General features: G+C 42.6%; 1 protein-coding gene across 2 annotated transcripts in view; it reads right to left on the reverse strand.

Moving 5' to 3' along the window:
• The window catches only part of LOC110509413 (serine/threonine-protein kinase PAK 3), a 130,856-nt gene that overhangs the window by 9,028 nt on the left and 106,226 nt on the right, over positions 1–15,602 (reverse strand). For both annotated transcript variants that reach the window (XM_036967363.1, XM_036967364.1), the window contains 3 exons: positions 12,315–12,363; positions 12,037–12,149; positions 10,370–10,487 (listed from right to left, as the gene is read on the reverse strand). In XM_036967363.1, coding sequence (XP_036823258.1) covers positions 10,370–10,487; positions 12,037–12,149; positions 12,315–12,363 — 280 coding nt within the window. The remainder of the gene's footprint in view (positions 1–10,369; positions 10,488–12,036; positions 12,150–12,314; positions 12,364–15,602) is intronic.

The raw sequence follows: 15,602 nt of genomic DNA on the forward strand, positions 1-15,602 counted from the left end.
CGTACGCTATGGTCACAAGATGCAGGCCTCCTTACTGTCCCTAGAATTTCTAAGCAAACATCAGGAGGCAGGGCTTTCTCCTATAGAGCTCAATTTTTATGGAATGGTCTGCCTATCCATGTGAGAGACACAGACTCGGTCTCAACCTTTAAGACTTTACTCAAGACTTTACTCTTCAGTAGGTCCTATGATTGAGTGTAGTCTGGCTCAGGAGTGTGAAGGTGAACGGAAAGGCACTGGAGTAACGAACCGCCCTTGCTGTCTCTGCCTGGCCGATTCCCCTCTCTCCACTGGGATTCTCTGCCTCTAACCCTAGTACAGGGGCTGAGTCACTGGCTTACTGGTGCTCTTCCATGCCGTCCCTAGGAGGGGTGCGTCACTTGAGTGGGTTGAGTCACTGACGTGATCTTCCTGTCCGGGTTGGCGCCCCCCCTTGGGTTGTGCCGTGGCAGAGATCTTTGTGGGCTATACTCGGCCTTGTCTCAGGATGCTAAGTTGGTGGTTGAAGAGATCCTTCCAGTGGTGTGGGGGCTGTGCTTTGGCAAAGTGGGTGGGGTTATATCCTGCCTGTTTGGCCCTGTCCGGGAGTCGGACGGGGCCACATCAGCCTCCAGTATTTATGCTGCAGTAGTTTATATCTCGGGGGGCTAGGGTCAGTCTGTTATATCTGGAGTATTTCTCCTGTCTTATCCGGTGTCCTGTGTGAATTTAAGTATGCTCTCTCTAATTCACTCTCTCGCTCTCTGAGGAGCTGAGCCCTAGGACAATTTCTCAGGACTACCTGGCCTGATGACTCCTTGCTGTCCCCGGTCCACCTGGCCATGCTGCTGCTCCAGTTTCAACTGTTCTGCCTGCGGCTATGGAACTCTGTCTGACCTGTTCACGAGACGCGCTACCTGTCCCAGACCTGCTGTTTTCAACTCTCTAGAGACAGCAGGAGCGGTAGAGATACTCTGAATGATTGGCTATGAAAAGCCAACTGACATTTACTCCTGAGGTGCTTACCTGTTGCACCTTCTACAACCACTGTGATTATTATTTTTTGACCCTGTTGGTCATCTATGAACATTTGAACATCTTGGCCATGTTCTGTTTTAATCTCCACCCTGCACAGCCAGAAGAGGACTGGCCACCCCTCATAGCCTGGTTCCTCTCTAGGTTTCTTCCTAGGTTCTGGCCTTTCTAGGGAGTTTTTCCTAGCCACCGTGCTTCTACACCTGCATTGCTTGCTGTTTGGGGTTTTAGGCTGGGTTTCTGTACCCGACTTTGTGACATCAGCTGATGTAAAAAGGGCTTTATAAATACATTTGATTGATTGATTGATTGATATTTAAAATGAACAGTGGAGAAGACAGAGGTTACAGTGGAGATGTTGGAGGTTACAGTGGAGAAGACAGAGATTACAGTGGAGAAGACAGAGGTTACCGTGGAGAAGACAGAGATTACAGTGGAGAAGACAGAGGTTACAGTGGAGAAGACAGAGGTTACAGTGGAGAAGACAGAGGTTACAGTGGAGAAGACAGAGGTTACAGTGGAGAAGACAGAGGTTACAGTGGAGAAGACAGAGGTTACAGTGGAGAAGACAGAGGTTACAGTGGAGAAGACAGAGATTACATTGGAGAAGACAGAGGTTACAGTGGAGAAGACAGAGGTTACAGTGGAGAAGACATAGGTTACTGTGGAGAAGACAGAGGTTACAGTGGAGAAGACAGATTACAGTGGAGAAGGCAGAGGTTCCAAATCAAATAAAATTTTATTTGTCACATGCCTCGAATACAACAACACCTTACAGTGAAATGCTTACTTAGAAGCCCTTAACCAACAATGCAGTTTTAAGAAAATACCTAACAATTAATAAATGTAACAAATAATAACAAATAATTAAAGAGCAGTAGTAAAATAACAATAGCGAGGCTATATACAGAGGGTACCGGCACAGACTCAATGTGTGGGGGCACCTGTTAGCAGCAGCGTAAATGGGGGGTGGGGGCAATGCAAATAGTCTGTAAAAGCCATTTGATTAGATGTTGAGGAGTTTTATGGCTTGGGGGTAGAGCTATTTAGAAACCTCTTGGACCTGGACTTGGTGCTCCGGTAGCGCTTTCCTTGCGGTAGCAGAGAGAACCGTCTATGACTAGGGTGGCTGGAGTCTTTGACCATTTTTAGGGCCTTCCTCTGACACCGCCTGGTATAGAGGTCCTGGATGGCAGGAAGCTTGGCCCCAGTGATGTACTGGGCCGTACGCACTACCCTCTGTAGTGCCGTGCGGTCGGAGGTCGAGCAGTTGCCATACCAGGCAGTGATGCAACCAGTCAGGATGCTCTCGATGGGGCAGCTGTAGAACCTTTTGAGGATCTAAGGACCCATGCCAAATCTTTTCAGTCTCCTGAGGGAGAATAGGCTTGTCGTGCCCTGTGTTTGGACCATGATAGTTTGTTGGTCATGTGGAAGCTCTCAACCCCCTCCATTATAGCCCTGTCGATGTGAATGGGAGTGTCCACGGGCCCTCCTTTTCCTGTAGTCCATGATCAGCTTTGTCTTGATTGCGTTGAGGTGACTGGTGAGGGGTTGACAATAGAGGACTGTCACTGAGGGGTAGTAACTGGTAAGGGGTTGACAATAGAGGACTGTCACTGAGGGGTAGTAACTGGTAAGGGGTTGACAGTAGAGGACTGCCACTAACGGGTGGTAACTGGTAAGGGGTTGACAGTAGAGGACTGCCACTTAGGGGTAGTAACTGGTAAGGGGTTGACAGCAGAGGTCTGTCACTGAGGGGTGGTAACTAGGGTTGAATTGCAGAAACACGGTTACTGAGACTTACCGAGTTTTCAGCACAAAACCACACCCTTTTCCCGGGATAAATAATGGCAAGAAACCGGTAAATTATTATAAGTTATTTATATGAACAGCATGGCGTGAAATGGAACTGTTTAATTCCATGCAATGTCGAAATCTGGCTTCTCTATGGCCTCTGCATGATGAAGAGAGGAGAGCTCATCTCAGTATGGAGCACTTCACAATGCATGTAGACCTTTCTCACCATGGTGACGTTATTTCTTGTGACATGTAGACCTAGCATCTCACCATGGTGACGTTATTTCTTGTGACAGGTAGACCTAGCATCTCACCATGGTGACGTTATTTCTTGTGACAGGTAGACCTAGCATCTCACCATGGTGACGTTATTTCTTGTGACAGGTAGACCTAGCATCTCACCATGGTGACGTTATATCTTGTGACAGGTAGACCTAGCATCTCACCATGGTGACGTTATTTCTTGTGACAGGTAGACCTAGAATCTCACCATGGTGACGTTATTTCTTGTGACAGGTAGACCTAGCATCTCACCATGGTGACGTTATTTCTTGTGACAGGTAGACCTAGCATCTCACCATGGTGACGTTATTTCTTGTGACAGGTAGACCTAGCATCTCACCATGGTGACGTTATTTCTTGTGACAGGTAGACCTAGCATCTCACCATGGTGACGTTATTTCTTGTGACAGGTAGACCTAGCATCTCACCATGGTGACGTTATTTCTTGTGACAGGTAGACCTAGCATCTCACCATGGTGACGTTATTTCTTGTGACGGGTAGACCTAGCATCTCACCATGGTGACGTTATTTCTTGTGACAGGTAGACCTAGCATCTCACCATGGTGACGTTATTTCTTGTGACGGGTAGACCTAGCATCTCACCATGGTGACGTTATTTCTTGTGACAGGTAGACCTAGCATCTCACCATGGTGACGTTATTTCTTGTGACAGGTAGACCTAGCATCTCACCATGGTGAAGTTATATCTTGTGACAGGTAGACCTACATTGACTGCAGCATAGCCTATACTACTGTAAGGTCCAAATGCGTGTCTAAATTACACATCTCCTTCTGGCTTTCGGGTTTCACCATGTTTAATTACAGCTGCAGAGTTTTAAAACAGCCTATCACTCGAAAATGGATGCTTTAAATCAGAGCATGTGTGAGCAGTCTCTCTCTCCATCAATTCCATTCAAATTGCATCCAAAATAGATCATCCTGTTAAAGATGGATATACTGTATATGTCCTAGCCTCCTCTTTCAGCTAATTAATGATGGATTATGCATAATGAGCTTCTAACTTATAGCCTCTGTCTCTTGCGCAATATGCACTCACCTCCGGCTTCTCTCTTTAAAAAAACTCTCCTTAGCTCTTGAGTCCCATGCAGGAAGAGCCAGACTAGAATAGCTTGATGGGAAAAATAATGTTTGCATTTATCATACCGCTCTTGCTTGCTGAATGTTAAATACAGCAGCCAATAGAACTCACAGGTAGTTTGAAAGAAGAGTGAACCCGTGATGATGGTAGGCTATAGCAGTTATTTATTCAGACCCATAACCCTTCAATCTTCCTGAAGAGAAGTGAAAGCCTTCTGCATTTAGTTCTAGTCCTATATTATTCATGGGTGTCATTAGAATGATGGATATAAGGACAACGAAACATATTTAATTTAACTGTTGAAAGCGACGAAGGAATGAAGCAACAATAGAGAGAGAAAGAGGCGATGGCTAAAAACATTATGGGAAATATTATGAAAGGTATACAGTTGAAGTCGGAAGTTTACAAACACTTAGGTTGGAGTCATTAAAACTTGTTTTTCAACCACTCCACAAATTTCTTGTTAACAAAGTATAGTTTTGGCAAGTCGGTTAGGACATCTACTTTGTGCATGACACAAGTCATTTTTCCAACAATTGTTTACAGACAGATTATTTCACTTATAATTCACTGTATCACAATTCCAGTGGGTCAGATGTTAACATACACTAAGTTGACTGTGCCTTTAAACAGCTTGGAAAATTCCAGAAAATGATGTCATGGCTTTAGAAGCTTCTGATAGGCTAATTTACATAATTTGAGTCAACTGGAGGTGTACCTGTGGATGTATTTCAAGGCCTACCTTCAAACTCAGTGCCTCTTTGCTTGACATCATGGGAAAATCCAAATCCAAATCCAAATCCAAAATCAGCCAAGACCTCAGAAAAAGATTGTAGACCTCCACAAGTCTGGTTCATCCTTGGGAGCAATTTCCAAATGCCTAAAGGTACCATGTTCATCTGTACAAACAATAGTGTGCAAGTATAAACACCATGGAACCACGCAGCCATCATACCACTCAGGAAGGAGATGCATTCGGTCTCCTAGAGATGAACGTACTTTGGTGTGAAAAGTGCAAATCAATCCCAGAACAACAGCAAAGGACCTTGTGAAGATGCTGGAGGAAACAGGTATAAAATATTCTATATCCAGAGTAAAATGAGTCCTATATCTACATAACCTGATAGGCTGCTCAGCAAGGAAGAAGCCACTGCTCCAAAACCGCCATAAAAAAAGCAAGACTACGGTTTGCAACTGCACATGGGGACAAAGATCACACTTTTGGAGAAATGTCCACTGGTCTGATGAAACAAAAATAGAACTGTTTGGCCATAATGACCATCGTTAGGATTGGAGGAAAAAGAGGGAGGCTTGCAAGCCGAAGAACACCATCCCAACCATGAAGCAAGGGGGTGGCAGCATCATGTTGTCGGGGTGCTTTCCTGCAGGAGGGACTGGTGCACTTCACAAAATAGATAGCATCATGAGGAGGAGAATTAGGTGGATATATTGAAAACACATCTCAAGACATCAGTTAAAGCTTGGTCGCAAATGGGTCTTCCAAATGGACAATGACCCCAAGCATACTTCCAAAGTTGTGGCAAAATGGCCTAACTCAGTTACACCAGCTCTATCAGGAGGAATGGTCTAAGATCCTACTGGATCTAGTTTCATTCATTTACCCAGGAGCATTTAAACTCAGCAAAAAAAAGAAACGTCCTCTCACTGTCAACTGCGTTCATTTTCAGCAAACTTAACATGTGAACAACGACGACATAAACTGAACATGTTCCACAGACATGTGACTAACAGAAATGGAGTAATGTGTCCCTGAACAAAGGGGGAGGTCAAAATCAAAAGTAACAGTCAGTACCTGGTGTGGCCACCAGCTGCATTAAGTACTGCAGTGCTTCTCCTCCTCATGGACTGCACCAGATTTGCCAGTTCTTGCTGTGCGATGTTACCCCACTCTTCCACCAAGGCACCTGCAAGTTCCCTGACATTTCTGGGGGGAATGGCTCTCGCCCTCATCCTCCGATCCAACAGGACCCAGACGTGTTCAATGGGATTGAATTCCAGGCTCTTCGCTGGCCATGGCAGAACACTGACATTCCTGTCTTGCAGGAAATAATGCACAGAACGAGCGGTATGGCTGGTGGCATTGTCATGCTGGAGGGTCATGTCAGGATGAGCCTGCAGGAAGGGTACCACATAAGGGAGGAGGATGTCTTCCCTGTAACGCACAGCGTTGAGATTGCCTGCAATGACAACAAGCTCAGTCCGATGATGATGTGACACACCGCCCCAGACCATGACGGACCCTCCACCTCCAAATTGATCCCGCTCCAGAGTACAGGCCTCTGTGTAACGCTCATTCCTTCGACGTCCATCACCCCAGCTGAGACAAAACCGTGACTCGTCAATGAAGAGCACTTCTTGCCAGTCCTGCCTGGTCCAGCAATGGCGGGTTTGTGCCCATAGGCGACGTTGTTGCCGGGGATGTCTGGTGAGGACCTGCTTTACAACAGGCCTACAAGCCCTCAGTCTAGCCTCTCTCAGCTTATTGTGGACAGTCTGAGCACTGATGGAGGGATTGTGCGTTCCTGGTGTAACTCGGGCAGTTGTTGTTGCCATCCTGTACCTGTCTCGCAGGTGTGATGTTAGGATGTACCGATCCTGTGCAGGTGTTGTTACACGTGGTCTGCCGCTGCGAGGTCGATCTGCTGTCCGTCCTGTCTCCTTGTAGCGCTGTCTTAGGCATCTCACAGTACGGACATTGCAATTTATTGCCCTGGCCACAATGCAGTCCTCATGCCTCCTTGCAGCATGCCTAAGGCACATTCACGCAGATAAGCAGGGATCCTGTGCATCTTTCTTTTGGAGTTTTTCCAGAGTCAGTAGAAAGGCCTCTTTGGTTTCCTAAGTTTTCATAACTGTGACCTTAATTGCCTACTGTCTGTAAGCTGTTAGTGTCTTAACGACCGTTCCACAGGTGCATGTTCATTAATTGTTTATGGTTCATTGAACAAGCATGGGAAACAGTGTTTAAACCCTTTACAATGAAGATTTGTGAAGTTATTTGGATTTTTACTAATTATCGTTGAAAGACAGGGTCCTGAAAAGGGGACATTTCTTTTTTTTGCTAAGTATAGCTAGATACATCTATTGCCTTTTATGTTTTTCTGTCGTGCGTAATGTGCAGTAGCCTAATGCCACAATTATTTCGGCTTTTTTGGCTTGGGCTCATAAAATGTCTAATGTAGGGCTCATAAAATGTCTAATGTAGGGATCATAAAATGTTTAATATAGGGATCATAAAATGTCTAATGTATGGCTCATTAAATGTCTAACGTAGGGCTCATAAAATGTCTAATGTAGGGCTCAATAAATGTCTAATGTAGGGCTCATAAAATGTCTAATGTAGAGCTCATAAAATATCCAATGTAGGGCTCAATAAATGTCTAATGTAGGGCTCATAAAATGTCTAATGTAGGGCCCATAAAATGTTTAATATAGGGCTCATTAAATGTCTAATGTAGGGCTCATTAAATGTCTAATGTACGGCTCATAAAATGTCTAATGTAGGGCTCATAAAATGTCTAATGTAGGGCTCATAAAATGTCTAATGTAGGGCTCATATAATGTCTAATGTAGGGCTCATATAATGTCTAATGTAGGGCTCATAAAATGTCTAATGTAGGGCTCATTAAATGTCTAATGTAGGGCTCATAAAATGTCTAACGTAGGGCTCATTAAATGTCTAATGTAGGGCTAATAAATTGTCTAATGTAGAGCTCAGTAAATGTCTAATGTAGGGCTCATTAAATGTCTAATGTAAGGCTCATATAATGTCTAATGTAGGGCTCATTAAATGTGTAATATAGGGCTCATTAAATTGTCTAATGTAGAGCTCAGTAAATGTCTAATGTAGGGCTCATTAAATGTCTTTAATGTAGGGCTCATAAAATGTCTAATGCAGGGCTGATTAAATGTCTAATGTAGGGCTCATAAAATGTCTAATGTAGGGCTCATTAAATGTATAATGTAGGGCTCATAAAATGTCTAATGTAGGGCTCAAAATGTCTAATGTAGGGCTCATTAAATGTCTAATGTAGGGCTCATAAAATGTCTAATGTAGGGCTCAAAATGTCTAATGTAGGGTTCATAAAATGTCTAATGTAGGGCCCATAAAATGTTTAATATAGGGCTCATAACATGTCTAAAGTAGGGCTCATTAAATGTCTAATGTAAGGCTCATTAAATGTTTAATGTAGGGCTCATAAAATGTTTAATATAGGGATCATAAAATGTTTAATATAGGGCTCATAAAATGTCTAATGTAGGGCTCATAAAATATTTAATATAGGGCTCATAACATGTCTAATGTAGGGCATATTAAATGTCTAATGTAGGGCTCATTAAATGACTAATGTAGGGCTCATACAATGTCTAATGTGGGGCTCATTAAATTTCTAATGTAGGGTTCATAAATTGTCTAATGTAGAGCTCAGTAAATGTCTAATGTAGGGCTCATTAAATGTCTAATGTAGGGCTAATAAATTGTCTAATGTAGAGCTCAGTAAATGTCTAATGTAGGGCTCATTAAATGTCTTTAATGTAGGGCTCATAAAATGTTTAATGTAGGGCTCAATAAATGTCTAATGTAGGCCTCATAAAATGTTTAATATAGGGATCATAAAATGTTTAATATAGGGCTCATAAAATGTCTAATGTAGGGCTCATAAAATGTTTAATATAGGGCTCATAACATGTCTAATGTAGGGCACATTAAATGTCTAATGTAGGGCTCATTAAATGACTAATGTAGGGCTCATACAATGTCTAATGTAGGGCACTTTAAATGTCTAATGCAGGGTTCATTAAATGTCTAATGTAGGGCTCATAAAATGTCTAATGTGGGGCTCATTAAATGTCTAAAGTAGGGTTCATAAATTGTCTAATGTAGAGCTCAGTAAATGTCTAATGTAGGGCTCATTAAATGTCTAATGTAGGGCTAATAAATTGTCTAATGTAGAGCTCAGTAAATGTCTAATGTAGGGCTCATTAAATGTCTTTAATGTAGGGCTCATAAAATGCTTAATGTAGGGCTCAGTAAATGTCTAATGTAGGGCTCATAAAATGTCTAATGTAGAGCTCATAAAATGTCTAATGTAGGGCTCAATAAATGTCTAATGTAGGGCTCATAAAATGTCTAATGTGGGGCCCATAAAATGTTTAATATAGGGCTCATTAAATGTCTAGTGTAGGGCTCATTAAATGTCTAATATAGGGCTCATAAAATGTCTAATGTAGGGCTCATAAAATGTCTAATGTAGGGCTCATTAAATGTCTAATATAGGGCTCATTAAATGTCTAATGTAGGGCTCATTAAATGTATAATGTAGGGCTAATAAATTGTCTAATGTAGAGCTCAGTAAATGTCTAATTTGGGCTCATTAAATGTCTTTAATGTAGGGCTCATAAAATGTCTAATGTAGGGCTCATATAATGTCTAATGTAGGGCTCATATAATGTCTAATGTAGGGCTCATAAAATGTCTACTGTAGGGCTCATATAATGTCTAATGTAGGGCTCATAAATATGTCTAATGTGGGGCTCATAAAATGTCTAATGTAGGGCTGATTAAATGTCTAATGTAGGGCTCATAAAATGTCTAATGTAGGGCTCATTAAATGTATTTAATGTAGGGCTCATAAAATGTCTAATGTAGGGCTCATATAATGTCTAATGTAGGGCTCATATAATGTCTAATGTAGGGCTCATATAATGTCTAATGTAGGGCTCATAAAATGTCTAATGTAGGGCTCATAAAATGTCTAATGTAGGGCTCATAAAATGTCTAATGTAGGGCTCATAAAATGTCTAACGTAGGGCTGATTAAATGTCTAATGTAGGGCTCATAAAATGTCTAATGTAGGGCTCATTAAATGTCTAATGTAGGGCTCATAAAATGTCTAATGTAGGGCTCATAAAATGTCTAATATAGGGTTCATAAAATGTCTAATGTAGGGCTCATTAAATGTCTAATGTAGGGCTCATAAAATGTCTAATGAAGGGCTCATAAAATGTCTAATGTAGGGCTCATTAAATGTCTAATGTAGGTCTCATAACATTTCTAATGTAGGGCTCATTAAATGTCTAATGTAGGTCTCAAAAAAATTATAATGTGGGGCTCATTAAATGTCTAATGTAGGGCTCATTAAATGTCTTACTTCTCTGCAGACTGCAGCGATCTGGCCCTCGTCCATGCAGGTCTCAGTCACCACGTCAGTCAGTGAACCTCCAGCCAGGTATTCCATCACCACCCATAGCTCATCCCCTACCAGGTAACTACAAACAGAGGAGAGAGAGATGAAGTATACCAGTCCCTACCAGGTAACTACAGACAGAGGAGAGAGATGAAGTATACTAGTCCCTACCAGGTAACTACAGACAGAGACGAGAGATGAAGTTTACTAGTCTCTACCAGATAACTACAGACAGAGGCGAGAGAGATGAAGTATACTAGTCCCTACCAGGTAACTACAGACAGAGGAGAGAGAGATGAAGTATACTAGTCCCTACCAGGTAACTACAAACAGAGACGAGAGATGAAGTTTACTAGTCTCTACCAGATAACTACAGACAGAGGCGAGAGAGATGAAGTATACCAGTCCCTACCAGGTAACTACAGACAGAGGAGAGAGAGATGAAGTATACTAGTCCCTACCAGGTAACTACAGACAGAGGAGAGAGAGATGAAGTATACTAGTCCCTACCAGGTAACTACAGACAGAGGAGAGAGAGATGAAGTATACTAGTCCCTACCAGGTAACTACAGACAGAGGAGAGAGAGATGAAGTATACTAGTCCCTACCAGGTAACTACAGACAGAGGAGAGAGATGAAGTATACTAGTCCCTACCAGGTAACTACAGACAGAGGAGAGAGAGAGATGAAGTATACTAGTCCCTACCAGGTAACTACAGACAGAGGAGAGATGAAGTATACTAGTCCCTACCAGGTAACTACAGACAGAGGAGAGAGAGATGAAGTATACTAGTCCCTACCAGGTAACTACAGACAGAGGAGAGAGAGATGAAGTATACTAGTCCCTACCAGGTAACTACAGACAGGGGAGAGATGAAGTATACTAGTCCCTACCAGGTAATTACAGACAGAGGAGAGAGAGATGAAGTATACTAGTCCCTACCAGGTAACTACAGACAGGGGAGAGATGAAGTATACTAGTCCCTACCAGGTAACTACAGACAGAGAAGAGAGATGAAGTATACTAGTCCCTACCAGGTAACTACAGACAGAGGTGAGAGATTAGGTATACTAGTCCCTACCAGGTAATTACAGACAGAGGAGAGAGCGATGAAGTATACTAGTCCCTACCAGGTAACTACAGACAGAGGAGAGAGAGAGATGAAGTATACTAGTCCCTACCAGGTAACTACAGACAGAGAAGAGAGATTAAGTATACTAGTCCCTACCAGGTAACTACAGACAGAGAAGAGAGAGATGAAGTATACTAGTCCCTACCAGGTAACTACAGACAGAGGAGAGAGAGATGAAGTATACTAGTCCCTACCAGGTAACTACAGACAGAGGAGAGAGATGAAGTATACTAGTCCCTACCAGGTAACTACAGACAGAGGAGAGAGAGATGAAGTATACTAGTCCCTACCAGGTAACTACAGACAGAGGAGAGAGAGATGAAGTATACTAGTCCCTACCAGGTAACTACAGACAGAGGAGAGAGATGAAGTATACTAGTCCCTACCAGGTAACTACAGACAGAGGAGAGAGAGATTCCGTATCATCATTGCATATTTACAGTAGCTGCTAAACCTGTGGTTCTCCCCATCAGCAACCACAGTATGTGTGAGCCTCACCTGTCCAGGTAGTTGACTATGTTGGGGTTTTTGTTTTCCCTCATCACCAGGATCTCGTTGATGATCAGCTCCTTCTTAGGCTGCTGTTGGAGGTTCATCTGCTTGATGGCCACCTGACAGAGGAACAACCATAAACAGGACACCGCATGGTGTCTTCAGTGCTCTGACAGATTACACAGTTAATGTGCCAGAAGAGAAGGCTAATCAATAGGGTGACAGATAGACGCGTAAGATGTGGATGATTTTCTGAAGTGACTGTGGTCGTCAAGTTAGTTTACCTCCTGGCCAGTAGCAATGTCAATGGCTGTGTACACAGTGCCAGATGCCCTGAGGAAACAAGAGAATAACGCATTAGTTCCACATAGAAACAAATCCTCATGCAAGGAGTTAGGACAGATCACCCAAGCTCGCAAAGTTTCAAGTTTCTAGTTTTTGTTGTCATGTCCACAAGTACAGTGAAAGGCCTTTCTTGTTTACTCCTTCCAAAACCTGTCTCTCCACGGTACCTATCTCCATAATAATAATCTCAAGAGCCTGGAGGACATTTGCCAATTTTTTTTATTCACACAAGAATCTCCTTCAAAGAAACAATTACAGAATGTATTTGAATACAAGCAGTTCTTTGGCTTCCTTTCATAAATTATCAAGTACCATTTCATTTGGCCACCAGAGGGAAGCATTGACCATTGGCCGTTGGAAAAGGCAGCACTAGTGTCCCTTGGTCAGTAATAACTAATAGGAGTAATTACCCTGTCAATAAGATTACCTTTCATCTCTGATATACATAAATGTCTTGCATGATTTAAGACCCTACAGTCTATAATGTGCACATTATATCACTTGCATATGTGGAGAATGTCACGAGCTAATTCTGCTGTGAGTGTGTGGTGTGTCTAAGTTACCTTTGGAGAGTGTGTGGGGTGCTCACCACTCTGTGATGTGTTTAGTGTATGACTTGTGTGTAATGCATACAAGTCTGTAATGCATACAGTTCATGACTGGCATATGAACCCACCAAGTGTACAGTGTGTTTGAAGTACCCTTTTTAACATGTACAATATGATTTCTTGCAAGGTGTCTGTTCTGTACCATGTACAGTATATGTCCTGTAAATGGTGTGTTATTGTGATCCCTGTGCCATTGGGGTGTTGGGGCTCCAGTGGAATCACAGATCTGATAGTTCCTCTACAGTAGCCTGAGCATCATTTTAATCAGACACACACAGATTACAGTAAATTGAAGGCAGGTTGCCTAGTGGTTAAGAGCATTGTGTCAGTAACTGAAAGGTTATCCCAAGCTGACTAGGTGAAAAACCTGTCAATGTGCCCTTGAGCAAGGTACTTAATGCTCTGGATGAAAGCGCCTGCTAAATGACTACAATGTAAAAAGAAAAAAAGCTTGGCTGGGGTACAATAACCTGTCCCTCTCTCTGCCCTGACATGTTACACCTACACCAGAACCTCATGATTCTGTAATCAACCGCCTTGCAATCTGCCTTTGGGAAAGACACCACAGCCCCCCGGGTTCATCCTGGGGCAGTTCAGGTTTATACCTGACTGAACGTCTCTTTGTTTTTATGATGCTTTCATTTCTGTATGAGCTCCAAGGGACAGGAAACAGACCCATGGTGAATGCTGTAACCAGGAATATAACACAGACCCATGGTGAATGCTGTAACCAGGAATATAACACAGACCCATGGTGAATGCTATAACCAGGAATATAACACAGACCCATGGTGAATGCTGTAACCAGGAATATAACACAGACCCATGGTGAATGCTATAACCAGGAACATAACACAGACCCATGGTGAATGCTATAACCAGGAATATAACACAGACCCATGGTGAATGCTATAACCAGGAATATAACACAGACCCATGGTGAATGCTATAACCAGGAATATAACACAGACCCATGGTGAATGCTGTAACCAGGAACATAACACAGACCCATGGTGAATGCTATAACCAGGAACATAACACAGACCCATGGTGAATGCTGTAACCAGGAATATAACACAGACCCATGGTGAATGCTATAACCAGGAATATAACACAGACCCATGGTGAATGCTGTAACCAGGAATATAACACAGACCCATGGTGAATGCTATAACCAGGAACATAACACAGACCCATGGTGAATGCTATAACCAGGAATATAACACAGACCCATGGTGAATGCTATAACCAGGAATATAACACAGACCCATGGTGAATGCTATAACCAGGAATATAACACAGACCCATGGTGAATGCTGTAACCAGGAACATAACACAGACCCATGGTGAATGCTATAACCAGGAACATAACACAGACCCATGGTGAATGCTATAACCAGGAATATAACACAGACCCATGGTGAATGCTATAACCAGGAATATAACACAGACCCATGGTGAATGCTGTAACCAGGAACATAACACAGACCCATGGTGAATGCTGTAACCAGGAATATAACACAGACCCATGGTGAATGCTATAACCAGGAATATAACACAGACCCATGGTGAATGCTATAACCAGGAATATAACACAGACCCATGGTGAATGCTATAACCAGGAATATAACACAGACCCATGGTGAATGCTATAACCAGGAACATAACACAGACCCATGGTGAATGCTGTAACCAGGAATATAACACAGACCCATGGTGAATGCTATAACCAGGAATATAACACAGACCCATGGTGAATGCTATAACCAGGAATATAACACAGACCCATGGTGAATGCTGTAACCAGGAATATAACACAGACCCATGGTGAATGCTATAACCAGGAACATAACACAGACCCATGGTGAATGCTATAACCAGGAATATAACACAGACCCATGGTGAATGCTATAACCAGGAACATAACACAGACCCATGGTGAATGCTATAACCAGGAATATAACACAGACCCATGGTGAATGCTGTAACCAGGAATATAACACAGACCCATGGTGAATGCTATAACCAGGAATATAACACAGACCCATGGTGAATGCTATAACCAGGAACATAACACAGACCCATGGTGAATGCTATAACCAGGAATATAACACAGACCCATGGTGAATGCTGTAACCAGGAATATAACACAGACCCATGGTGAATGCTATAACCAGGAATATAACACAGACCCATGGTGAATGCTATAACCAGGAACATAACACAGACCCATGGTGAATGCTATAACCAGGAATATAACACAGACCCATGGTGAATGCTATAACCAGGAACATAACACAGACCCATGGTGAATGCTATAACCAGGAATATAACACAGACCCATGGTGAATGCTATAACCAGGAATATAACACAGACCCATGGTGAATGCTGTAACCAGGAACATAACACAGACCCATGGTGAATGCTATAACCAGGAATATAACACAGACCCATGGTGAATGCTATGACCAGGAATATAACACAGACCCATGGTGAATGCTATAACCAGGAATATAACACAGACCCATGGTGAATGCTATAACCAGGAATATAACACAGACCCATGGTCAATGCTATAACCAGGAATATAACACAGACCCATGGTGAATGCTGTAACC

The sequence above is a fragment of the Oncorhynchus mykiss genome, chromosome Y, assembly GCF_013265735.2.
Source record: "Oncorhynchus mykiss isolate Arlee chromosome Y, USDA_OmykA_1.1, whole genome shotgun sequence".
In the NCBI taxonomy this organism is placed as follows: Eukaryota; Metazoa; Chordata; class Actinopteri; order Salmoniformes; family Salmonidae; genus Oncorhynchus; species Oncorhynchus mykiss.